The sequence below is a fragment of the Anser anser genome (genome assembly GCF_964211835.1).
Source record: "Anser anser genome assembly, chromosome: 3".
Classification (NCBI taxonomy): domain Eukaryota; kingdom Metazoa; phylum Chordata; class Aves; order Anseriformes; family Anatidae; genus Anser; species Anser anser.
In genome coordinates, this window is record NC_139722.1 from 37,757,743 (window position 1) to 37,785,312 (window position 27,570).

Genomic DNA, 27,570 nt, shown 5'->3' on the forward strand with positions numbered 1-27,570 from the left:
TGGCTGGGACAGAGTACCTGTTATGGTGCTGTGTTTTGGATTTAGGATGAGAATAATGCTGATAACACACCGATGTTTTAATTGCTGCACAGCAGTGCTTGCACAGAGCCAAGGCCTTTCCTGCTCCTTGTGCTGCCCTGCCAGCGAGGAGGCTGTGGGTGCACCAGGAGCTGGGAGAGGACACAGCCAGGGCAGCTGGCCCAGGCTGGCCAAAGGGATGGCCCACACCTGGTGGTGTCATGCTCAGCAGCAAAAGCTGGGGGAAAGAAGGAGGGGTGGAGCACTTGGAGTGATGGCATTTGTTTTCCCAAGAAACTATTACCTGTGATGAACCCTGCTTTCCTGGAAGTGGCTGAACATCAGCCAGCCACTGGGAAGTATCAAACGGATTCCCTATTTTGCCTTGCTTGTGAACACAGCTTTTGCTTTTACCTCTAAACTGCCTTTATCTCAACCCATGAGCTTTCTCACTTGTAGCTTTCTGATTTCTTTCCCCCAAGCCACTAGGGGAGAGCGAGCAAGCTGCTGGATAGAGCTTAGCTGCCTGTCAGGGTTAAACCACAACACTACGCTGTTTGTGGTGCATCCGCAGTATTTTCATTACTCTACGCATGAGAAAGTTTCTGCACATACATTTGCTTACATAAAAAAATGGGGAAAGCTTCTTACATGAACTGAACTGTTCAGAACTACTTCAACACAAGAATTTGAATTAATTTTTCTTTATACACACAATCACGATCAGCATAAATAATGTGTTTTACAAGCTGCGATTCATATGTTAAATTTTTTTTAAGATAAAAAACTTACCAGAATATAGATCTTTCCATCATCCCCTTTTATGGTGAATCTAAATGTGCTTTTAGCAGAGGACAGTTCCATAAGACACTGAGCAACCATGCTCTGTACAAATTGAGACCTGTTTAAGAATTAAGTACATATTATTTGTTTTAATAACAACTACATTGTCAAAGTCATTCATACCAATGCAGTGCGAGTATATGAAAAACTCCATATTGTAAATTCCACCACATCCCATAATCACTTTTTATAGAGAAATGTAGCTTCTTTTATCTTTGTCTCTCCCCCAACCAGCGCACTTAATTCCTGCAACACGATCTTTTAACAGATTTTTTTTAAACACATCAGCAGACTAAATTGCTCCAAATCCTTTCCTTTGACTGACAACAAATGTCAAATGCTGAGTAAAAGCTTTTCCCTATTATATCTTACACATGCGAACACAGCAAAGTTCAGAACAATGCACATATTTCAAATATAATTCACAAAAGACCTGTGACTAATGCATAATAGAAGACAGCTAGATCAAATTTTATACCATCTTAGTCTTAACTTCAAATTGAATTACTTGAAAATTCAAAAACCTCACAATTAAACACTGCAAGTTTTACTTAACTTTACGTAATGTAGCCTTCCATTTCAATAATTAGTCACCACATGCCATGAAAACTTAAAACGTTTATTTTTTTGAACTATTTATTTTGGATTATTGTCAGAATAGTGGGACGCTGCAACAAACTGTGTACAATCTCTCTTGATGTTATAAACACACATGCAAACACAAACATAATTATATGAGTGAATACAGGCTACAGTATCTTTCAAATGCTTAAGTCTATGAATACGTAAAACTTGATAGCACTTTACTATACTTAATTACTGAATGAACTGAATTTTCCTACATTTCTAGCATCCTTTCCAAAATATAAAACTGAGCAAGTTATCTGATTTTTTTTTTTACCTTGGTATTGTTTTGAAACTTCCCTCAGATGGTTGTACAATCACCTCAGTGACATAATATTTAATAGTATCTGAAATGACAAACACGTTTAAATGCAACAGAAAAACAAAATTTTTAAGATTAAGCTGTAAATCACTATATCACTATACTATAAATTTTTTTTTCAATTCAATTTCAATTGCATTCAGTTAAGAGGTTCAGCAGGTGATCAAATTCCTGCTTTGGTATGTGGGAGGAGAAGCAACCACAAACAGAAAACATACATTACACCAAAAGAAAACTGCTCTGAGCTAATTACATGATCAGCAATTTGTCATTCATATTGATCCCTGTTTAACACTAGCAGCAATCAACTTGAAACAAAGTAAGCAAGAGCCAAAACACTTGGACTGAAATGTTTTATGTATTAATGCTTGCTGGTGCCTATTAACTCTTGCCCATTACGCACTGCTACAAAGCCAAACCTGAAAGATGAATTGAAAGAACTTTCCTAAAGTACTGAGATCAGCATAGCTTACATAAGTATTTTAGTACCCTCTGCTGCTCAGTAATGCTGCAGTGAATCACAAGAGACAGTTTTAATAACACACAGCACACACAAGGGAATAATTTTCTTCTTTGCTCAAAGAGCAGAATAGAACCTCTTCTCTAAAATTGCACTAACTTAACACTAATATACAAACCATACATTCCAAATTTCAATGCATGTATTCCCAAAAACCTCCACTAAGACATCCTTTTAGTACTAAATGGAAGAGTTTGAGTTCAGAATTTAATCTTCATCAATAAAGTCAGGTCAAAGATTATCACACTGAAGCTCCGGGTCTAGGCTAAAACACTGCCTAACCAGAGAGCAAGCAAAACAGGTCAAGTATACAGAATAATAAATTCATTCCACTAAGCCTTAACATGTGAACATCAAAAAAGGATTCATCAATTCCATAAATTTTAAGGGTAAAGAGGATTGACCCATTTGACCTCTGCCTGCACACACCATTAAAACTGGATGAAAGCAAGCTTTTCAGAGACACTTAATCCTATTACAAAGATTCCAAAGGCTTGGCCGTCCCACCCCTTGTCCAGATAAGTATTATATGTTTTTAATTATCCTCACTGTTAGGAAATTATATGTTACCTCAAAGCTTAATTCTAGTCTGCTCCATGCTGTGCCTAGATCTAAGAGACAGGAGAAAAAGAAGCCAGTTCAGTCATACTACATCTCCAGCTATTATCTTGAGCAAGGAATTGGTTCCATTGCTGAATGGGCACTGGAAATTGAGGAGATGTTTGCTTGCAGAGAGGTAGAAGGTAGGAATTCCCAACAAAAAAGCCTAAGAACGTGTAGCAATAAAGTTGGGGGAAGAATAGGCAAAGCCAGATCTGGCCTCCACAGCTACACCATTTCAATCCAGTTTCACCTTCAAGGCACTGATATCTTTGCTCATAAGAAAGCACCAAAGCATGACAGTCAAACCTGCTCTCTAGTCTCTTCTCATAGAAATGGTTCTGTCTAGACTTTGCTATACATCTGTGATTAATTTGTTACAGAGTTCAAAGAACAGGAAATTTCCTACACCACTGATGAAACATGCTCAAAATAACTGACAAGCTATCTAACCTTAGCAATGTACAAAGTCCAGGACAATTCCTTTGCATGTCTACACGCTATTTCCCTTTTCCCGTACCCTGCAATCATATCAACTACTGGTTGCTAAAGGCTTAGGTGAAGGTATTTACTCACAACAATCCATAAAGCTCTTTTCTAGCCCCTGTTTTTGCAGTATTACAGTTTGCTTTGTGGGGTTTCCAATACCTTACCTTAAAAGAGGTTTTCTTAAAGCCTATGCTTTTTAGATCTCTGTACAGGATAATCGGAACCTTCTGTAACTGTCTTCTATCTCCCTCATGACTTATTTCTGAAACAGGCTTTGCATTTTCTTTAAATTTTTTATATTCTCTGAACTGAGCTAGACTCACACTGCTGCAGTACAGCAGAGGGGGAATGAAAGAAAGAACCGTGCTAGTAACAGCCTTATCATTGCTTCTCTCCTGTTAATAACTGCATTTTAAAGACCATCAGAGACTCATCTTTAGACTACTTCAGGTAAGCCCTAACAATTCAATATAATAACTTTTAAACCAATAATCTCAAAATTTCATCATTACTTGATGAGAAATATTATGTTTATTTGATAAGATTCCCTTTCCATGAAATCAGGCTGGCTGTTAGCAATGATATCTTTAGCTTCTAGTTCTTTGCTGACCAAGTTCTGAATTAACCTTTCCATTATTCTGTAAGAATGATAGCAAAATAAACAACCTGTAACTTTTGAGGTCTCCTTTTTTACTGGGATTCCTAATAAACTGGAATCTTTCTTCCTGTCTTCCAAAGCTTTAGCAACAAATTTAATATGCCAGAGAAACTAGGACGAGGAAAATCTCCACAGTAAGTCACTTTCAAGGTCTAACAGAGAAAGCAATCTCACCTATTTCAGAAGAAAATAACACAAACACGTAGGAATCAGCCCTGCATTTTTTCTGTTAAGCTATTTTTCTCCGGCGCTTTTAACCTCCAGTGCTCATTGGCTGAAGCAGTCAAGTCCAGTTTAGTCTGTATATGCCATACCTGATGATATTGTTTCTCCCAGCATTGTCTTGCAGCGCTTACAAAATACTCTGGTATTTTCCTTTGATTTCTGTAGGATAAAGAAATGTAATTTAAATGTTGCTCAGTTATTCTGAAAAAGAAATGCATAACTTTAACATACTCTCCAGAGTATATAGTTAACTTTGCACTTTAGTTTGTTATCTTTATGTTTACATATTCAGAGATGCGCATTGACTATTATAGCCTTCTACACGCTTGCAAGTTTCATATTAATTTTAAAATCTGGCAATATTACTGATCACACAGCACAACCTTTAATAGATAACAGGAGAATCTCATAATACCAAGTGACAAAGTGATGAGGTAAATTCAACTTTGATAAGGGCAAAATAACGCACACAAGAAATAATTGCTAAATAAATCATGCTGTAATGTGTCTACCATCACTCAGGAAAAAGTTCTAGTCACTGTGGACAGGTTTATAGGAATCCCACTTCAGCAAAAAGCAGAAAAGGTCCCCAGAGCATGCAGAGTTACTAGGAAAGAACTAAAGAACACAACCTATGATATTCCAGAAAGGTGCGATGGATTCAGTTCTCAAACAATCCCTCTCCTTCAAGTCAAAAAAGTACTGACAAAAGTTAATGGTAAGAGGTACAGAACAGTTCCCACGTGTGAACTGAATACACATAATAGGAGAAAGCATGAAAGGCAGAAAACTGAGAGTCATCACTGAGATGTATAAAATCACAAATGTTGAGGAAAAGCTGAAGAGTGAAAAGTTATCTAATACTCATTAACTCATGTTGTGAAATTATAATCTGGTTTGAATCAAACAAAAAGAAGGGACAAGGCACAATATAGCTCAGTACTCACCACAGGAAAATATTTTTCATGCTACAAGTATACATATGCTCAAAAAAGTCTTCAAAAACTCAGGGAAACAGTGTTCATCAAGGGCTTATCAAATATGAAAATCATGGATAATAAAATCTCATTAGACAATTCTCTACACCTGCAGAAACACCCCTCAATACATGCCGTACTGTTACACATCTATTACTGCCCACTGAAAAAGATTTCATTTCTGGATCAACCTGTGATCTGACCTAGTAACACTCCTATTAATTCCAGTGTTCATATTTAAATTCAGTATCAGCAGAAAGATACAAGCACAATTCCTACTTTAACACAAACTACAAACTCCAGAACTGGTTCTATGTTGGGTTATTAACCTGGCTGTAGTACAGTATGGCTCTGGTCTGGAAGTAACACATTCAGGCAAACACAATGATGTTCCTGACTTAATAAACCCTTCTGGAACTTGAAATCCCGGGAACGTAATAAGAAGACAAACTGGATTTTAACTTGGGGTCTTTGTATAAAGAACTTTACAGTTGTTAATTCAATATGTAGTGTATAAACATACCCATATGTAGTTAACAACCATTAATCTTATAGGCTTGATAAAGTCCAGACAACTCACTATCAACCTAAGAAATCATACAGCAATGTAAGTCTACAAAAATATCTAAATTTATCATAAATTAAACTAGTTTAGGGAAAAATCTGCATTTGTCTTTTTCTGTGACCTGTGCAAAAGAGGGCCACAGTGCCCATAGATTCACAGAATCACAGAATCGTCTAGGTTAGAAGAGACCTCCAAGATCACCGAGTCCAACCTCTGACCTAACACTAACAAGTCCCCCACTAAACCATATCACTAAGCTCTACACCTAAACGTCTTTTAAAGACCTCCAGGGATGGTGACTCAACCACTTCCCTGGGCAGCCCATTCCAATGCCTAACAACACTTTCGGTAAAGAAGTTCTTCCTAATATCCAGCCTAAACCTCCCCGGCACAACTTTAGCCCATTTCCCCTTGTCCTATCACCGGGCACATGGGAGAACAGACCAACCCCCACCTTGCTACAGCCTCCTTTAAGGTACCTGTGGAGAGCGATAAGGTCGCCCCTGAGCCTCCTCTTCTCCAGGCTGAAGAAGCCCAGCTCCCTCAGCCCCCTCACCAGCTTCGTTGCCCTTCTCTGGACTCTCTCGAGCACCTCCATGTCCTCCTTGTAGCGAGGGGCCCAAAACTGAACACAGTACTCAAGGTGCGGCCTCACCAGGGCTGAGTACAGGGGGACAATCACTTCCCTAGCCCCGCTGGCCACACTGCTTCTTATGCAAGCCAGGATGCTGTTGGCCTTCTTGGCCACCTGAGCACGCTGCTGGCTCAAAATTCAAGCTGTCTCCTTCGAGCCGGAATCGAACCAGCGACCTAAGGATTCCCACAGGCGGCATCTCTACAGTCCTCCGCTCTACCAGCTGAGCTATCGAAGGGACCTGCCTGCCACTTTGAGTGAATACATGTGCACTTCTTGGGGAGCACAGATTTTACTCATCACCACCATCATACTCTTCAATATTCAATTTTTAAAATGTGTGATGCCAGATAGCTCTGTTGGACTAACATCCAGAACACAAAGTGGTGCCCTGTGACCTATCACATTACAAAATAATAAAAAAAATAATAATAAAGAGCTACATGAAATATATGCAATAGTCCTGGGGACACTTTTCATCTTACAAAGGTAAGTTTTGAGGTGTGTCCTTTACAGGTTGTCTTCAGAACCTGGATCAGGGACTTTCAGACTATACAGACTTCCAAGTCCAATTACCCTTGTCAACCAACATTGAATAATGCATCATTATTTAATCAATTCCAATTCAGAGGCCTTGGGGGACATGTGGTCTGTGATTAGACCGTTGATGCTCTGTGGAGAGGTGTAAGTACTTCCTGCCTTAGTAAGAGCAGAGAGGTATACAAAGGAGACAGATAACTTACACACACCAGTCTGGCTCATGAAGTTAAGCTTAGTCTAACAGTACACACTAAAATAGCAAAAGACAGCAAAAATCAAAATAAATCAGACGATGGTAGCTAACCAAACGTGGGTTATTAATGAGATGGTACAGAACAAAGGGCAAATATAATTTCTGAATGCATGAGCAACTGAATTTCTGATAAGGGTAATAATAGAATTTAACTACCCAGAATTAGTAAAGTTATTATTTCTATAATGTATCTGAGTGTTAAAAAGTTGGAAAACAGTTTGGAAAATTCTTACAAAAATATTTTTCCAGAAAATAAATATATATTAGAGAGGAAAATGGATATGGAATTGCAATTCTTAGCATGCTTAATTTAATAAAAAGGCAGCAAAGAGTCATGATGATTAATCACTGAAACAGCTTATCAAGGAAAATGATAAAGTTTCCATCATTTGAAGTACTAATCAGTACTGGACATCTTTCTCAGAGTCATGCTATAGCCCAAACAGAAATGAAGGATTTGATGCTGGCAATGCCTAACAAGAGTTCTCTTAACTTGTACTATGCAAATACCAAAATGAACAGGAAGGACTGCTGTAGCTCCATAAAAAATAAGAAGTGGCTCACAGAATTTGAACTTGTGGTCAGAAAGTCCTGATTCTCTGGTCTCTCTCTCAAGCTAAATACATCGTGATGGCAAATTTCCCATCCCCGCAAAACAGGAATCAAAGTAAAAGCTCAAGGGAGAGCCCTACAGCCTCTGTGAACGCTTCAGAGAGCTACATCTTCCCTTGTTACAGAGATCAGAAAAAAACATCTGGTTCATGTATATACACAGTTATCCCATTTCCTGCCCTCAGACATATGCAGTAAAATTACTTGCTTAATGGGAAGACCAAGGATAAAGAAACTTTTTTTTGTGAAAACCAGTATTTGAGGATGGTACAAATACTGCACAGTGTATATATACAGTACTTCTTTGAAAGCTACAAAGTTTTTTTCTGACTACGGTTACAGGTGCTAGCTGAGAACTGGGCAGTACTGCACCTATAAAACACCACTATCTCATATCATGCTTCAACAGAAAACGTGACAGTTTTAGCCAGACTAATTAAGTCAATACATCTATTTGACAACTTACAGCTGCTGGCAATCTGCAGACAGAGGTGCATCACCAGCCTAGTATTTTTTCTTTCTGTTCCTAAGGATCCCTACGGCATCAGGGAAAATATTTTCCCCAAGAGATACTATTAGGATGCTGCAGAACCACGTGACATTTAAAAACTACGTTACACTGGAAGACTAATAGATGTGAGAAATATGTTTGCAATGGAAGGATGCTGTCTTGGTCCCACAGGAGGCTGCAAGAGTTTGTTTAAGCATCTCTGGTATATTCCTGCTATTTTGGTCAGTCGCAAACACTTTCCAAAGAACTGCAATGCAATTAAAAAAGAACTTTCGTGCTGGGGTAGACTGCAACAATATTCTCTAAAATGAGAACATTTATGCCAATAGCAATCTATCTTGCCTGTTACTTTCTATTACTCTCATATTATGGAAGAATTTTCTGTTTCAGTATGAGTGGTTTTTTCCTTATTAGTCCAGCTTCTACTTGATCTTACAGTTCTGCTCATTTGCTTGGCAATCGAATGATGCTAGAAATAAGCAAACACAGAAATTAGAATTCAGCACAAGTGTGAAAGATGTAGAAAGAAGGATCTGACACAAACAAGGAAAGAATTCTCAACTTCAAGACAAGTTTAAGAAAGCAAATGTGAAAATCCATCATATTAAACTAGCATTGTGTGTCTGACAGAAAATGGCCTCCTCCCACATTCCAAAGTTCTGCTATTATCCTGGTTTGACCCATATCTCGAAAACATTTTTGTCCCATATCCCAAAAACATTTTTGTCTCGTATCCTTTTCAGCATGTTTCTGCCTCAGAAACAACCCTTCCTTGGCCCTTCCCTTTAAATCAATTCTCTTCGATTTAAAAAGCATGTTGGGCAGACCACTGCAGTTTCTTTGGGCTGCAATATGAATTCCATGCACCCTGCCTCTTCCCATCTTTGTTCCCATTGTTCTATGATCTCTTTTGACACTATTAAAATGTAAGATGATTAGTTTTGGAGACCTGTGGCAGAAGGCATTGTCCTCTTGGAAGTTCAAAATCTTCTACTCAGCTGCCTTCTTAAGAATACTTAGAAGAAATAACTTCAATTGCCAAATAACTCCAAGAGTTAATCCAGATTAACCTGCTTCTCCCGTGCTGGTATCCCTTTAGGATATCAGTTCGTACATTCCCCTCCCCAGACTCTGCTTTTCAAAGAACAATGGAATGCGAAACCAAAGAGACCACAGCTGCAAGACTTGCAGACACAGACAGCAGGACAGAACTGTTCCCCAAACAGATGGCTCGCTTGGATGCATCACACCAGCAACAATTGAACTGCTAGAATCCTGGTGATTTAACTGGGGATAATACAAATCCCCGATGATGGTAAACGGCAGCAGCGAACTAGAATCCGGGCCTCTGGTGTTACTCTCAGCAGATTAAAAGTTTGATGCTGGGAATCTCCACACAGCAAGTCATCAGCTGTTAGACACAGACATTGTCAAGTCAGCAACGGTTCCCATAACTGCTGAAGGATTTCAACAACCAGGTTTAATACGTGGTGTGGCGAAAACGAAGATGGTATCTTCAGGACCAATCTTTGTCAGCATAAATATAGACGAGCTGTACATTAGCAGAAAAGATTTTATGAAAACGCAAGCTTTGATGAACTAAGTTCATGGATGCTGTTCTGGTGGAAAAAGAAATTATTGCTTCAACTTTTATACAAGTGCTAGATTTCCAAGATGAGTAAAGCACTGCATTTTATTTCTTCATCCCACTATTGAAACTCCAGTGTCCCCTAAAATTTATTTTTTCCCAACACATTTTGATATTTCTAAGCCCCTAATCCTAGAGACTCAGGTGATGGATATAATCTCCTCCTTTAGAACACTTTAGAAAAGTCATCATCAACAGTTACAGCCTGGGGTGGCAGGTCTCTTTCACTAGACAGAGCAGTCAAACAACCTCCTTATTTTATTTTTAGGATATGAGAGCCGCATCTGAACCCCAAAACACATTCTGATTTTCCAGGTCTTTCTAAAGTTTAACAAAAATAAAAAATACATATTTTGAGCATAATTACGGTTATGCATCCAGTAATATCTTGACAGAAAAAAGCACTGTTTCTCCAGTTTCCTCCTTGTTATTTGTTTCACTACCCCTAGACAAATGCCTAACCTATTACAGTTATGATCATAATAAATGCTGATTTCCTACACTCGGGATATTTTGAGGGGGAAATGCTTGGTTTCAGAACTATATCATTAAATGTTTTCTAATTCAGTTTATAAGGAAAAGATTTTCTTGTATATCTAGGTCAACATCAAGACATGGTGCATGCTTTAGAAAATAGCTTAGAATATTTTCTGGCTTCTATGCAGACAAGTGTCAACAACTCTTTATGACCTTCAAAACATCCCTATAATACGTGTAAGCCAGTAACAAATAAGCATTTTACTAGGAAAGTCCAAATACATTCCCTTAAGAATTATTAAAACAAGCTACTTTACCAAGGTAGATTCATTCTGAGAAGCATGATGGCTGGTCTCCGAGAAGCATATGGGAGGTTCAGGCACATGCGATTCGTTTCCTGAATTCAACAGAAAAAAAGTGTCTCCAAGAAAACAGTCATCACGCTGAGGGTGCAAAGTGCTTTTGGCAAAGGGGTTAGGGTGACAACACCACTCTTCAACTAAAGCACTCCAGTTTTCACTTGGGAGAGGGAGAACTCTGAGAAATTTCCTACGAGGGAAGAAGAAAAGATATTTCAATATATTATATTATTCTATAAGACACTAATACCTGGGCTCCTTACAAGAAGGAAAGAAAAAAGCATGGCATTTTCTTCAAAAGGCAGTGAGTGACTCTCCTTTCAGTCAAAGGTACGTTCTTTGGATGAATTCTGAGAAAGCAATGGCTGAGTGTTCCCTGCCAAGTTTGTGATGAAGCATTTCCCAAGGGTGAATCTCCAAAGATTATATAGCAGAACTTCGCATAACACCCCTAGATGGTAGAAATCAAACAGATCTACTCAGTCATGAAAAATATAACAACGGAGATTTTGCGATTATTTTTATTATTACTAATTATAAAGTTTCCTTGTACCTAGTGTTCATATAAAAAAAGAATGCTTCCATAGCAAAGGAGCATGTGCTTTGAAGCCCCTTAAAGTCAGATACCAGACTTTGAAACAAAGCTAAATCCTGACAAAAATACCACAGTGCGTATTCATTAAAAAAAAGAAAAAAAAGAATAAAGTAATGCAATCTTAGTTTAGATTCAGATTCAACTTTCAAAAGTCACACACCAGAAAACAAAACAAAACTTCTCCTTGTCTGCTATACAGACCAAGGAGTCTGCCACAGGTGATACCATGCTTTGCTTTCTTTACCAGTGTTTTTCTCCACTTACTTTCTTTGGTTACCCGCATTGTCACAGAATTTTAAAAGCCATGATTTGGAACCACTGTTTTAAGCTGTAAAACACACTCTGAAAGCTAGAATATATGCACGTAAATACATATATAAATATAAATACATACATGTAAATATATATACTACTAATATATAATACATATAAATACACACATATAAATATATTTATATATACACTATATAAATACAATCTTGGTCATTATGAGTCAGTGGTCAGTACTTTCCTCCTTACAGTTCTCATAAACATTCTCTGGTCCCTCCACATGAAATTTTATTAAGAGTGCAGAAGCACTGATGGATACTGTCCACGTATTTACATTTGCTTTAGTTTACATTTTATAGAAATCTATTGCACTAGGATAAAAACCTCTTTACCAAAATAATGGACAATATTTTTTAACTGTGTGCACTCCTCCAACAATTTTCTAGATGCACTGTTAGCTGCAGTGCTGCGCTCCCTGCTGTTAGTTTCTTCGCTGTGATCTCTGCTGTTAGTTTCTTCGAACGTTTGCCTTTTGTTCCCATATTTTGTATATGTTTTGGGCAACAGCAGACATTACATGCAGTTTCTTGATTCCACTCTTAATTAGAAACTTGCAAACACCACTTCACTCACGTTGCTACTTTGTAATTAATCATAAAACCACAGACACCATCTCTTTCTCACAGTTCACAGATGATTCTTTTCTAAAGATGCCAGTTCTTCCCATTGTAGCTTATTGCACCTTTTGTATTCTTGGGTGGGTGAAAGCAAAACCTTTCATAAAAACTTCCTTCTTCATAGATCCTCGATTCATTTTAAACTGTGCTTGCCCCATCTGCAGATGAAAGTTGGAATAACTGGTCCTCTGACACAGCTTTAGCATTACTAGTAAGGTCAGCTCCTGGCACTAATCACCACCTTCACTCTCTGTAGTCTTACATATTGTCTGAGATATCACGATTCTGCTCTGGTACAGCCTTTATTCTGCTCTAGGTCTAAAGACTGATTATTCTCCCCAGCTTTGTACAGTTAGTGTCAATACCTGGACTCACAATGAAAAAGGTCTTCATTCCCGTGTACTGTTCTTTATATTACCACAAGAAAAAAAAAAGAGCTGGTATTATTCAGCAATACTTTTTCAAGTGTTACAGAAAAAAAAAGAGATTACCTTAAGCTGCAAACCAATGCTGTCTAGTTTCTTTCCATTACCCTTTTTTTAACCTCAAAAGCTAGAATACACCCCTTTGAAATTTCATGAAGACCTTCAGTTCTTGCCAAACAAAAGCAGGTATTCCAACCATCAGAAGTTCCTAACCAGGTTCCTCCTACCTCTAAGTTACACAGAAAATACAGCATTTCCAGTTTATTTTAGTCTTTCACCATTCCTAGGTGGGAAGCCATATTCTGGGTCACCACCTGGGTCCCCACATTGGAAAAATGTAACTCTTGCATGAAATTAGCTTTCCAGGAAAAAACAACAAAAAAAAAAGAAGCCTGAAATTTACTAGGTACTGACTCTCTTCAGACTGGCAAGTATAATGATGAAACCTGGTTAACATAGGGGATCATCTCCCCAAACTAACCCCTAATAACAGCTAGGTTTCTACTTCAAGATAGCCATATAGACAGAGGGAAACAAAGAGACACTTTCTTCTTCTGAAAGGATCTAATACAGTCAAGCTGCATCTCCCACTGGAGATTCAAAACAGAGGAGATTCTCCCTCTGGGTAGCTCTGTCTCCAAACAGAGGAAGCCAAGGTAACAAACTTTATTTAAAAAAACTAAAAGTTATGCACTAGTCTAAGACAGCTGCCATAAAGATGTCATTCTTTGGTGGGCTTCCATGCTAAGGTAAGGATTTGGCCAAAGAGATCCTTCTAAGACTAGATTAGAAGAAATACTCTCTAGCTTCGTTATTAACCGATATCCAAGCAGCCAGCAATACCATCCTGTCTATTAAAAAATTCAGAAGCTGAAAGTAAAATTGAAGCAAAATTAAACACATAACCCTTTTGATCAATCAGAGATGAAGAGAAAGAAAAAAGATCCAACTGAATTTCTTTAAGAGCAGACATCTTCATTCATTAATTAGAATGTAATTAGATGAATTCCCCTGCAATCAGTTTTTCAATAGAATACTTATGAGTAAAGATTCTTAGAGTTGAAACAAATGAAAACAGTTACTTCTTAGTAGTTAATTTATGAGAAATATTTTTCACAGCATTCAACCGCTAAGAACTTTTATATGAAGAATAACTTTTTGCTCGGACAGATAATGACAGGACAAGGGGGAATAGTTTTAAACTAACATGGGGGAGATTTACATTAGAGGTTAGGAGGAAGTTCTTCACTCAGAGGTGCTGCGAGGCACTGGCACAGGTTGCCCAGAGAAGCTGTGGATGCCCCATCCCTGGAGGTGTTCAAGGCCAGGCTGGATGGGGCTTTGGGCAACCTGGTCTGGTGGGAGGTGTCCCTGCCCATGGCAGGGGGTTGGAATTAGATGGTCTGTAAGGTCCCTTCCAACCCGAGCCATTCTATGATTCTATGACAGAAAGCCTTAAAGAATTACTTTATCTATGAGCTACACAGCATAACTGTAGGGAGAGAAAGAAAAAAAAAATTTTTTTGCAGCTCTTAAGTCATGGAAAAAAAAAATCTGACCACTTCCTCTAACATGAGGATAATGTGGAAGAAGCAGAGACCATAATACTAACCTCTGATTCCCAGAAGGAAACAGATGAATCTACTGGATCTTAGAAAACGTAGAGAGAATCACATAAAACTGAGCTGAAAGAACTCACCTAGTCCATTTCCTTGCCTCAAGGAAGCATTGACATTTAAACTATTCCAAATGTATACCTTTAATCTAGTCTTTAAAATGATAGAAATTCCACAGGCTTCCTATGCAATCCCTAATGGTAAAAAAAATAAGCTTTAGAGTATGTTTTTTCATTTAAACCTAATTTCCTTTTGCACTTCTGTAAGTTCCCCCTCACATGACATGCTGCCATTAGCATGGTCTTTGGACCATGCAGAGACCAACATGTGAACTTTGTTTCTGAAAGTACTGTCTTTCTTTTGGAAGCATGGGAGCGCTGGAATGGAAGGTGTTGGGCAAACTGACAGCTCCATTCTTCTACCCTTATCTCAGTCAATATTTTTTAGTGGTAACATTCAAGGGGTTCAGAGGTCCCCTGCAAGGAGAAACAGTTTACATGCAATGCATTAACATGCCTTGATTTTTCCATTCTCAAAAATTCCAGTTGTGTCACGTATTAGGATACAGAACCACAATACGTAAATTCCATGTATATGAATTTGGTGTGTTGATAGTCAGGAAATCGCCCACTCAGAGATGGAAATATACAAGGTACAAGATCTTTTGAAAGCAAATGTTACTGAGTATAAATCAGAAGTTTCTTTACCCTATAAATGTATCAAGGAGAGTTACTGCTAGACTTTCTGATGAGACATTTCATAAGAGAAAGCCAGGAAACCCTCATTCATTTGTGTTCACGCCAACCATAAATCCATATGTATGACAGGAAAGTAACAGAAGTTTACAGATTTACATTTGTATTACCATTTTGAGTATTAGGAGTGACACAGATCATAAAAGGCTGTCTCTAGCAATTTGTACATATCCAGCTGCAGCTGTCAAAATCGTTCATCACAAGAGCCAGAAAATGCAGAAGCTTTTTATTAAAATTCTCATTCACTCTGCAGACTTTGTAAGGAACAGAGATAAGGCCAAGTCATACAGCTAAGAAACAGGTCCTGTACTCCCCAAATTCAGGGATCCCTGAACTTAACAGATAGGAGGGAGCTGCTGACAACAACCCCATTCTGACCAGCCACTTTATAACTACAACACACTGACTGAAGAGAATCTATAAGAGAATGAACAAAACTGACAAAAAAAACTGAAAGGACAGAGGAAGAAGTCTAGTTTCAAATTTTCAGTTTTACTCCCTTCAACATTGCAGAGATGCCAGCTATTAAGACTATGAGTATTTTTAAATGAATGAAAACTAACAATGTGTGTTCAACATTTAAACTGCAATGTTTCCAGCGCAAAATGTTTCTTTATAACAAATGTTACTTCGTACAAATGTAACCTTTTTTTTTTTTTAATGCATAGGGAAGTCCATCCACAAAAGAAAATGTCTCACTTGAGGCAGGGCAGACAACCACCAAGAAAAGAATTGAGATTTCCCACCTGTCAGGGCCAATGCTCTTAGTAAGCTATTTCTACCTTCCAGCCAGAATGAAACGAAGTAAATTAATAAATGGTGAAAAACTGTTTCAGGTAATTTTGATTTTAGTTATCTGTAGCAGTACTTCAGAAGTGTTCTCATCTATCAATTTCAAAATAACTATCTTTCATCTCTCTAAGTACACCAAATAACATGAATACCAATCGGCATAGCATCTATTGCTATAAATACAAGACACTGCAGTACTTACCGTTCTTCTACTATGACATCACCACAGGACTGGCAGTAAAAGATGCAATTCTTCTGGGGTTTCAGGCTTTCCCTCAAATTATAAACAAGTTCTACAAACAGGAGAGGATGCATTAATCTTCAAGGTTGTGTAAAATTTTCAGTCATACATAAAAATCCTTCCGAACACCTCAAACTTAAACAAGACGAGAATCTAAATAAGCAGGATGTTGACATCCTAAACACAACCTTATTCTTTTAACCTATAGAAGTAATGAGATTCAGGAAGAACTTGCCACCTCTATCTCATGCCCCATATTATTGAATAGGGGCAGCAATATGTGAATAATTATTTTAATGGTGCATACCCTCTCAACTGGAGGAGCTGAGATACAGGTATCATTGCTGAGATTGTATAAGTTAAAATTCAATCCTACTCTTTAGTAATTAGAGTTCTGCTAGCAAGCATCTCTGTAACATGATAGTACATCCCAATATATAACAAAAAAATATGTGGGGGGTTAAGAAAAAAAAAAAAAGGGCAGTAGTCTTAGATTTTCAGCCAGGTAAGATACAGAGCCACTGTTGTACTACCCAATGAACAGCAAGCGAGCAATACCCTCTGCAGGCCAGCAGACAGAAAACAGTTTCACAGAAGACATCTCAGACAGCTTTTCCAAATTAAAAAATATATATACATATAAAAGCCTCCAGAGAAAATCAAATAACATTAGGTGGAAGAAAAAAAAACAAAGTATAAGCCTAGCTCCACGTATAAGCAGGCTTTGCATTGCCCACTTTGTGAAATCAAAGACTAGAAGTACGTTCTCAGCATCGGTGCTCAGTATTTAAGAAGCAGGTTGCAACCATAAGTGAAAGGTACTTAAAAACATCCCATAAATTCATAAGAGACAGCCAGTTCTGCATACTAATTTAAAATTTTAAAGGCTAACCAAGGTTAGTCTTTATAATTAAGTGGTCAGCAACAACTGTTGCACTATAACTTGGATGCATTGCATTACTGCATTTTTAGCTTAAACATGAAATAGAATATGGGGAAATTTTTGAAGTAGTGGAGGAAGGAGGGGAAAAAAATGAAGTGATGTGGGAAAGGGGAGGGAACTGAACACAGCTCTCAAACTCCTGCAGAGTTATTCAGCAACAGTTTCCCTTTCATCAAGCCACTTGATGTGGTTTTTCTTTTTAAAACTAATAGTTGCTGTACGCTATTAAAAACTGCACCAAGAGCTGCCGTTTAAGTTGGAAACTGAACCCCAAAAGGAGCCTTATAGAAAAAGCAGGTGCACACACCTACAGCGTGCCTCAAACTCCGGCTAGCGCCTTGTCCCCCCCAGAGCCTGACAGACAGCAGCGCTCCAGACCTCCCCGAGCCCCAGCTCCGAATGGCTGCTGCCCCCAGGCCCCCCAAACCCCAGCGTCCCCCAGAAGAAGCCTCCATCCCCATCCCCATCCCCGCCCGCAGCCTTACCCGCGCCGCCCGGCGCCGCCCGCAGCCGCAGCCGGAGGTGCAGGCCCTCGCCGGGAAGGCGCCGCAGGCCGCGGCAGGAGCCCGGGGCCAGGCTGACCCCTGGCGGCAGCTCCAGCGCCCCGCAGGCCCCGGCGCTCCGCAGCTCCAGCCGGGCCGGCGCCAGGCTGATGTCCGCCGGCAGGCTCCGCAGGCTGGCCTCGCTGCGGAGGGAAAGCACGGGAGTTACGGCGCGGGGGAGGGGGGGGGGGGGGGGGATTTCCCGGCGGAGGGAGCGTAAAGAACCAGGAGAAATAAATAAAGCACGGTGCTCAGGAAGCGTTTATTTGCGCGGCGGTTGAGGCTCGCCCCAGGTGCACAAGATGGGGTCCGTCAGCTCTTTCCCCACCGCCCAGCCCAGCCACCCCAGCGCCGCCCCCGGCTCCTGCCCCGCCGGGGAGCCCCAGCCCCGGTGCGGGGCCGGGAGGCAGCGCCCCGCACTACCGGACGAGCAGCATGGCGCTCTGCGTCCTCCGCCGGATCTCCAGCAGGAACGGCCCCGCCATGCCGCGGCCGCCCATAAATCCTGCAGGAAGCGGCCGCTCGTCCGCCGGCTGCAGGCCCGCGGCCGCCCGACACAGCGCCGCCTGCAGCCGGGAGCCCGAGCCGCCTGCCCCCGGGTGGCTGCCGCGTCCCTCCCGGCGGGAATCACGGCATGGCCGAGGTGGGAAGGGACCTCTGAAGATCATCCAGTCCAACCCCCTGCCGAGCAGGATCACCTAGAGCACACTGTGCAGGACGGCATCCAGGCGGGGTTTGGGTATCTCCAGAGAAGGAGACTCCACAACCTCTCTGGGCAGCCTGTCCCAGTGCTGTCACCCTCACAGTACAGAAGTGCCCCCTCACGTTCAGCCAGAACCTGCTGTGCTTCAGTTTGTGCCCGCTGCCTCTCGTCCTGTCGCTGGGCACAACTGAAAAGAGACCGGCTCCATCTTGTCGACACCCTCCCCTCAGATATTTATACACATTGATGAGGTCTCCCCTCAGTCTTCTCTTTTCCAGGCTAAACAGGCCCGGCTCTCTCTAACACACTAGTGTTTTAGTTATTGCTGAGCAGTGTTTGCATGGTCCCACGGCATTCTTCTCAATTCCTCACTCTGCCCCCCCCAGTGCACACGTTGGGGTGAGGAAGAGGTTTTAGGGGCACAGGAAGGACAGCTGACTGAAACTGAGCAGAGATACTCCATAACACATACTGCCAGGCTCAGCAATAAGAACTGGGAGCACGGTAAGCAGCCTGGTTGGGCATCACTGGTCGTTTTAAGGGAAGTAGGGAGTGATTGTCTTTGCATCACCTTTTCTTCTTTCCTTCACTTATCAAACTGTTGTTATATCGACCCACAACTGTTCTTGCTTTTGCTCTTCTGATTCTCTCTCTGGGAGTGAGCCAGAAGCTGGAAGGAGTTCTTGGGTCACTGGCTGGGGTCAACCTCTGTCTGAGCAGAGGCTCTGTTGAGCCAGGGGCAGGCTCTCCAGCAGCCCTGTGGTGTGTCACGGCACCACCACCTGCCCTGTGAACTACCACCTCCCCCATCCCTTTCCCGCAAGATCTGCCCAAGTTCCTCCCTGTCCACATTCACCCAGCTTCTGAATGCTGTCCTGCCGCACTCAGAGCAAATGGACCCTCAGCACGGGCATCTCCTGTTCTGGGGTGAGGCTTCCCGCTGCCTCACAGCAGCTCCTTTATCAAGCGGCTGTACATCCATCTGAACACCCGTCTGAGCACTGTCACCATTGCATACTTCATCATGCACACTGCCCTCACAGCGTATGAGACCGCTGACAGTCTGTACTTGAGGACGCCAAGGAAAGAAGACCTTTGCTTTATGGGGGGGGGGGGGGGGGGGGGGGGGGAAGAGTCTTTTACAATGTCGTTAACTTTCTATGGAAAGTCCTAAAGCTTTTTGTGATTGCACTTATTTGAAAACATGGTCTGCAACACTTCATGCAGAAAGGCAGGCTTGCACTTGTTAATTTTGTAGCAATTTATTATCTAAGACATGATTACTTTGAAGTAATCCTAGTCCCTGGAGTTGGCAAAACCGAGCAGATTTCTTAGGAGAGCCTCAAGGAAGTAAACAGTGTAAGTTTAGATTTTGTGGGAAAACTAGGGCAGACAACCGTCAGCTAAACTGTCTCAGCCAAGCATTTTTAATAATACACAACTTTCATCAAGTATTCTAAGATGCACACTATACTCTCTCTGTGTTCTTACTATACTTTCTGGTTGTTCTGGGTGTGGTGTTTCTTGTTTGTTTGTTGTTTTTTTTGGTTTTTTTTTGTTTTTTTTTAGAAAGAAAATATTTTATTCCATATGGCAGCTTTCATTTCCAACTGCATCACAAACCAATGCACATATTGCTGGTTTATTTGTTCTGAGCAAGCAGGTCGCATGTCAGACACCACTAAAATTCACCTCATGACAAGAGAATCAGCTCCTAGTAAAAAGGACTCCTATTAAGAGACTTCAGATCTGACAGAGGCTTACACGAGACTGCAAAGCTATAAATAATCTCAAGTATTTCTTGCAGGGTGTGAGCTTCATATATTCAAAATTGTCTGCCCTAGGTTTCTCACTGTTTCTGCAGTGAAATAATTATATAGAAATGAACATTAATGTCCTACAGAGTGGGCGCACCTAGCCCAGTATTTTGACTTCAGTGTCGGCAAAAAGGAGATACTATTTAGGAAGAGCTCCTTAATTTAGCTATTGTATTAAGGGTGCTGGAAGGCACATCCCTGCCTATTTCCTTCTCGACGTCGATATGAATAATGCCGACTTTGTAAATCTTGATGAAATCTTTCCCCAGCCTTCTTTTCTGAGCCGTTCCAGCCTTTGTCATTGCCCCTGTGGGGCAGTGGCTCCCTCCCTCCTGTGCCGTCCCTAACTACCATACAGCTTCTCAATCTGCGAAGACAAGAACTGACACAGGAATCAATCTGAGCAGTGGCTATATAGACACCAAACACCTCCCTCTTTCTTGTTCTCCATATCCTTCCTGATGATATGCGATGTTCTGTTGGGCTTTGTTTGGATTGCTACTGCACATAAAGCTGATGCGACAGTTTCACAGGACTTTTAAGATAGCTCCAGGTTGCAACTGGCACTGGTAAAAGTTCAGCAAAGGGTAAGCTCAGAGATCTCCTCAGCGCGGCGTGTGAAGGTATGTCATTACCTCCTGGAAGTCCTACCACCTCTGGCAAGACCACCACTTCCAAACAGCTCCACAACACCACTGAGCCATAGTTATGGATTAAGTCTCAGATGCATTTGTACGGCATTGTAATGAAAAACACATCAATACACACTGTTTTAGTTGGAAGTGTGACACCTGTAGTGGCAGTCAATGTCTCACAAAAACCAGTGGGAACTGCCAGCTTTCTAAACGTGAAGTTGTGAAATAGTGTAGGATTTAGGAATTTAGGAATCCTAAATAAACAGTTTAAATGAGAAAGGGAATCCTACCTCCTGTTTATTACCCCAAGCTTGGAGAACAAAATCTGCCTTGTTAGACTGCTGGCTGATAGGATTTGTAACCTGCTACCCGGTGATCTATGTCACAAGATTTTCCCCAGGCTTTATTTTAGAAATATTTACTTGTTTTCAGACAAAGCCTGAAAGATTGATTAAGCTGCTCATGTAATACAATTTGTGAGAAACAACCTGCAGCCAACAACACAGGCTCAGGCAAGAGTCTCAGTGAAGCAGCATTTTTATTTGTGATTGTAATGGTGGGTGTCCTGCAAGCGGGAGTGACCAGCAAAAGTATATCATAACCTGATATCCTTATGTATTACCTGATGCTTATATATATCATAACCTTATAAATTACCTGATGCTTAATTCCTCCCATGTCTTCATTGGCTGAGTACTACGGGTTCACAAACTACTCGGCATTTATTACTATACCATAAATGTACAGTTTTATTTGACCAACTGCTAATTTTTCCTTTTTTCCCTTCCCTCCCGACTAGAGGACCCGTGATTTTTTTGTTTTTACTGATTTCGCACTGCTCATCCCGTTTTTCTTAGCTATCCTCCTTATTTCGGGGACAGCGGGACAAACCAGCACCGCTGGGCAGAGCCTGCGGACCGAGCCCCCGGCCGAGCGCCACCACCCGACCCGGGCGGCAGCCACGGCCGCCTGTGAGGCGCTCCGCCAGGGGAGCGACCGTTAAACCCACCCCGCAGGCGCGCGCCGGCCTCACGCGGGGCGGGGCGGGGCGGGGCGGAGCGGGGCGGGGCGCGGTGCACGCCGGGAGCTGTCAGGGCGGCGCGGGGCAGCCGGTGGCGGCGGGGCCCTTCCGGCGCGGGTCGCTCAGGTAACGCGACCCCCCCCCCCCCCCCCCCATGCGCCGCCGCCATTTTCTCTTCCCCCCCGGTGCAGCCGGGGCGCCCCCGGGGCCCAGCCGGGCCTGGCCGGGCCTGGCCGGGCCGGCAGCGAGCCCCGCCTGAGGGCTGGCGGCAGGTGCGGAGGAGCCCGGTGACAGCGCCGGGTGGGCGAGCCTGAGGCGGCCGGCTCGCCCCTCCGCCGGTGGGTTTCGCGGGGGGGGCGATGTCCCGTGAGGGGGAGGGCCCGCAGCCGTCCCGCTGTGACCTTGAGGTGTGAGGGCTGCGGGGCCCGGGTGGCCGCTGGAGGGGTACGGGGGGCGTCTGGGCATTTGGAGTAACCAGCAAGGCCTAAAGAGCTTGTCTCCTTAAACACCCTAAAACACGCTGGCTGCAAGCTGCGGGTTTGCTGAGCTTGTTCTGGGGCTGTCACCACTTGTGGCCCTTGCGTTTCCTTGCTGGACAATTAGCATGCCTGTGTCTTCTTTCCAGATGCAGTAGCAGAGCGTTACTGCCCTCGGGTTAGCTGGGTGATGCTGCCTGAATTCTGCAGGGCTGCGAGCTGGTGGGGGGATCTCTTGAAGTAGCAATGTGCTAGATGTTTGCAGGCAGTCAGGGGCTTAGTATAAGGTTGAATATGGTATCTTTTAATTTTGTTGCCAAGCCTCAGTCTGTCTGTATCCATTCTAAATACTTACATTGGCCTAGCTGTCAGATGTGCTTTATTTTTTTTTTTGTTTGAAACATTGGTAACTTTTCACCAAAGAATCTGAATGCAACACAGTAATGTCCTTTCACAGGTCTAATAATAATTTGACGTGTAGTCAATAGTAATAACAGTAGCGTGATTATCCAAAATGTACAGTCACCTATAACGTAACATGGATGAACATAACAAGGATGAACGCTGGTTTGGAAAAAGGCAGGATGTCAACCACATAATCCCCGGGTTTGTTTTAATTGAAATTAGAATAGGCACTTTTGGAAACTAAGTAGCCTGGAAGGGAGAGGTGGGGAAGGAGGACTGCATTTCTGACTTACTGAATGTCTCCTGTTCCCAGTTTGTTGGTGGCATCTGTGACAGTAGATACTTAAACAGCATCTGGCAAAAACAAGCTGTCCTGCATCTTCCAATAGGGCTGTGGCTGTACATTCCAGTGCATGGTTATGTTTACAGGGGAGGCCGTGTTTATTTTGCAGCGCTTTTCTTATGTGAAAATACTGGAATGCTACACTGACCACTAGAAACACTCATCACATGCACGGCAAGCTAAGCTGGTAAGAATGCAGTCTGTCTGGTGCAAGTGGGCATGGATTGTGTTCTGCCGTCATTCTCCATCTGAATAAGGGGAAGACACTTCTGTGTGTTCATCGCTGGCTTTGTTGTCCTGACCAGTGTTACTGCTTGTCCACCTTTATTTTTAGTGTCTTCGTGCTTTAGCTGGGAATGATTGCTTGGGCAGGACTGACTAAAAATAATTATTATTTTTCTCTCTTGTTTTGTTTTGTTTTGTCTTACTTTGGAGCGGTGTTGATATGCAGGCAGAAGATGACCAAAAAGGGTTATGAAGTGTTGTTTTAAAAAACAGGTGGGGAATAACATGTTTTGGAAATGGTTGAGGAAAAATAGAGACAGAAAAAAGAACTAAGAGATAATAAAAAGAGACAGCGTCTGTTAAATCATGGAATGGAAAAATAGAACTTTATACAGTAGAATTTATTTGTATGCACTTAAGTTGCCTTTAAGATGAATAATCACGTTTCCTGAACTTGTAGCTGATAATCAGTTAAGGGATAAATAAAAACAAATAGAAATATGTTTCATCTCATTCTCCCCAAGCTCTCAGAGAGAAACAGTGCAGGATCAAGCATTTTTTCCCCACTGTCTGAAACAAGAAGAGAAAAGATAGCACCAAAGCTACTAAGGAGGTGAATTTGCTAGTCAATGCAATGTTATTTTTGTGGATTTTATTCTAAATTATTTATATATGCAATGTTAATTCTTTTTCTGTGGTAAGTGCTTCATCATTACAGAGATTTCAGAATATCTACATAGTTGACAGTGCATAATTGGAGGCATTGATAGGTTTTTCCCTTAGTAACATTTTCTGTAAACAAAGGAAAGAGATCAGAAACTTGAATATAAACATTAAAAAATAATTAAAACCAAGGAATGTGTTTTGTCTAGTTTGGTTTTTGTTATTTTTAGAAATCAAAGAGAATGTAAACTTATTATTTAGGCCCTTTCTGGCATAAGAAAGGCCCTTTCTACTGATAAGGAGGGTGAGCAAGTTTCAGTCACACAGAGTTTTGTTTCCAGAACAGTCAGAAGAGGATTCTGCTTTACAAATCCCTCTGTAATCCATCTGCAGAACATGTGAAATCAGACACATTGCAAAATATTACCACAATCTAGATAGCGTGCAGGCATAAATATGGCATATGACGCTAGTTCAGAATTTAAATGAGTATGAAACGATAAAAATCCGTTGAAATGAGTGAATGAGTAATATCTTAAGACCTCAGGTTATATGAAAAAGGAGGTTGGACAAAATGTTACCCAAATAAAGCATTGATAAGATTATGTATGGAGAACTTCTGACAAACATTTCTGTGAACGCTGAAAACAAGTCTCAGGGTTGTTTGGAGACAGGACGTTAAATTCATTGGAGGGTATGCATTAGAATAACAGGTGTGGTTGTGTAAAAGGTTTGTTTAAATCTTCAATTTTAACATTATTATTGTGAGCAAAGAATCAATGAATGAATTATCAGGCTTTTTTTTTAAGCAATGCTTATCTTTCTGAGGTGGAGAGTACGGGTACACAATGTAAGACAATGAAACTTATGTAGTCCTTTCTTGTTTTCCAGGCCGGAAAGTATCCGGAAGTTGGCAAACTCTTCTTTAAAGCAAAGCATAGTGCAAATCTAGGTTTAAACATAGTCATACTGGTTTGAGTTGTTTGTTATTGTTAAGGTTGCTATGGGTTTGTTGTTTTTTTTTTTAACTTCATTACTTTATTAGTTGGTTTTATTAGTTTGTTGAAAGTAAAAAATATTCAAGATAGAAAAAGAATGCCTCAAGATAAGTCTCTGCTCAGTAAATACTTGGAAGAGATCAGAGGAGGAGAGCTGGCTAGTTAAAAAGTAATTCTTTCCAAAGAGGGCATAGTGACCATTTGAAAGAATGAAGCTGAAACGTAAAATAAATTCATTTTTGCTTTTAGGAACCTTTTCTTTTTCCCATGTTCAGACCCCTGGAGAGAAGGTAACTCTTTCAAACACTGCGCAGCAGGGAGAGCAGAAAGGTGCTGCAGGGAGAGGTGGTGAGGGAGCTGCAGCAGGTGTGCAGTTGCACACACACTGGAGCATGCACATCTTCCTGCCCATCTCTGCAACCCGCCGCATCGGTGTGGTTACCACGGGTTTAGCTAAGTCAGATAAATACCTCCCGTATTCTGGTTCAAGTAATGCAAGCAGCCTACTTTCTAATACGCAGCCTCATGATCTTTTTATGAAGGTGCGGAAACTGCCTGCTGTGCAGCGCTGTCGGTTGGTTTGTGGAGAGCCGAGAAAGGCCCTGCTGCTGCAGCGGGTAGGCCCAGCCATGCCAGCCTGGCAGCGGCTTGTTCTGGTGCAGGGACCAGCGGGTGATGTGCTACAGGCGGTGTCACGCTTTGCTTCTCAGCGAGGGTTTCATGTTGCCGTTTGCTTTGGCATTGTCGCAGCGTCTGGTTGACTCCAGGAGGTTGCATCTCATTTAAATCTATCAATAAATCTGAAATGTTATGTTCTGTCTTCAGAATTGTTCTGAAGACAATTGTTCAGCCTGGGGTTTTACTCTGTTATAGAAGACTATCAGAATGCCTTTACCTATATTGCTTATGCTTCTTTTACAGATGCTTTGCTGTTACAATTCAAATTGGTTATAGAGGAGGTAGCTCTGTGAGCTGAGATGAAATGAAACATAAGGAGGAAAACCCTATGCAAAAATGCTAAAACAGCACAGGTTAAATTCTGAGTGTTTTGTTCTTCTTTCCTTCAAATGTGGAGTTGAGTGAGAGGGAAATACTGTCTGGTTCTAGATTTCCTTAAATAATAAATAGAGAAGCCAGTTACTAAGAAGACTTGCTGTATGTTCCTTTACAATTTTTAAGCTTGTTACTTATTACTCTTTATGAGCTCATATCTGGTGTAACTCAGACTCTGGAATACCATAAAGAGCAATAACAGGGAGATTATTTTGCATATCTTAGGTATTTCCATCAGACTATGCTCCCTGGTAAATTGAGAGTCTTCAGTCTAGTTGTCTGTCCTCTGTGACTTCCCATATAGCCAAAAAACGAAAAAGGTGTTCTTAGTGTATTCCTATACACAGTTTGTTTTTGGAGGTAGTAATAAGTGTGTTTTATAGATTCTGAAGCCAGGAGGGAGCACATCCATTTAGGTATCTAACCTCATCTTTGTAGTGCAGGCCATACACGTTTTCTCATCTAATTCTTGTTTGAATGAGAATCAGTCTCTCTCAGAAAAACATCTTGTGCTGGTTTAGAAGTTGCCAGTATGGATAATGCACAGATTGGTATGCTGACTGAGATGAATTATGACATGAAAAGGAATAGGAACACCTGACTTGGTGGCATTTTTCTGTTGAAAAATAGTTGTTCCCACTTGTGAATTTTGACTTGATAGAAAAGTGTATGGGCAAGTTATTAATCGCAATATTAAATTTTACTGAGTGCTCTGCAGTCCTGCAGGAAAATGATGAGATCAGGGATACTTACAGTTAAATATACATCGTGTCTGTATGTTTCTTTATTTAGGTAATGTCTTTTTTACATCTTTCTTTACTGTACTGAATAGCTATAGGCCAAAATAACAAGCCCAAACTGTTCTTCAGAAGATATTAGCGATGCCTCTTGGACAGATTCTGAATGTAAAAGGATTCTGTAGAAAGTCATTTTAGAAACAATACATTAAGTGGTCGTAATTGGAAAATCTTTGTATTTGTTGGTAGAAGAGAATATGTATTTCCAACACATGATTTTTGTATTAAGACACTAGCCTGGAATTTACAGTATTTTGCTCTTCATGCTTTTAAATGTTTCTGAGGAGAAGCAAAGTATAATGAGTTACCACATAACAAGACTTCTGTTTTCTGTGTGTTCAAATCTGTGTTTGTATTAAGTCTATTTAAATAAAAATGTGCTTCTGCAGTTGGCAGCTTGGTATGTGGGCACTGTACACAGCTTAAAAACAAACAACTCAGTACTGTGAAATCTGAAATTTTTCTCATCTGTTTTTTAATTATCTGGTATTTTTGTACTATATGTCCCGTAGTCATACTTGAATCACTAAATAATTTTAGCAATAAACCTTGACATGTTAAAGAGCTAAAACTCTGCAGAGTTCAAAGGGAGCAAGTTTGCAAGGTAAAGTCCTTAAGGTACCTGGGACAAATCTTGGGAATTCTTAAAGTGAAATAATATAAGCACATTTGTGCTCCACAGTAAGCAGCACCTTGGCCCGTA

General features: G+C 41.1%; 2 protein-coding genes across 11 annotated transcripts in view; one reads left to right on the plus strand and one right to left on the minus strand.

The window, feature by feature from the left end:
• The window catches only part of UBE3D (ubiquitin protein ligase E3D), an 82,292-nt gene extending 63,620 nt beyond the window's left edge, over nt 1-18,672 (minus strand). For 2 of the 3 annotated variants that reach the window (XR_014581308.1, XM_083828289.1), the window contains exons 1-7: nt 18,155-18,414; nt 17,675-17,874; nt 16,208-16,298; nt 10,834-11,065; nt 4,389-4,458; nt 1,763-1,832; nt 811-919 (exon numbers count right to left, since the gene is read on the minus strand). Coding sequence is in view for 2 of the 3 variants with exons in the window: in XM_083828289.1 (XP_083684415.1) it covers nt 811-919; nt 1,763-1,832; nt 4,389-4,458; nt 10,834-11,065; nt 16,208-16,298; nt 17,675-17,874; nt 18,155-18,399 (1,017 nt within the window). In the remaining variant the exon portion in view is untranslated. Of the gene's footprint in view, nt 1-810; nt 920-1,762; nt 1,833-4,388; nt 4,459-10,833; nt 11,066-16,207; nt 16,299-17,674; nt 17,875-18,154 lie in introns of all 3 variants that reach the window. The other variant, XM_083828288.1, reaches the window with a different exon arrangement.
• A 3,247-nt stretch (nt 18,673-21,919) lies between these two features.
• DOP1A (DOP1 leucine zipper like protein A) overlaps nt 21,920-27,570 on the plus strand; it is a 63,347-nt gene continuing 57,696 nt past the window's right edge. For 4 of the 8 annotated variants that reach the window (XR_014581843.1, XM_083829573.1, XM_083829567.1 and 1 more), the window contains exon 1: nt 21,920-22,033. The gene's annotated coding sequence lies outside the window, so the exon portion shown is untranslated. Of the gene's footprint in view, nt 22,034-22,119; nt 22,246-23,240; nt 23,319-27,570 lie in introns of those variants that run through there. The other 4 variants (XM_083829569.1, XM_083829570.1, XM_083829568.1 and 1 more) reach the window with 4 other exon arrangements.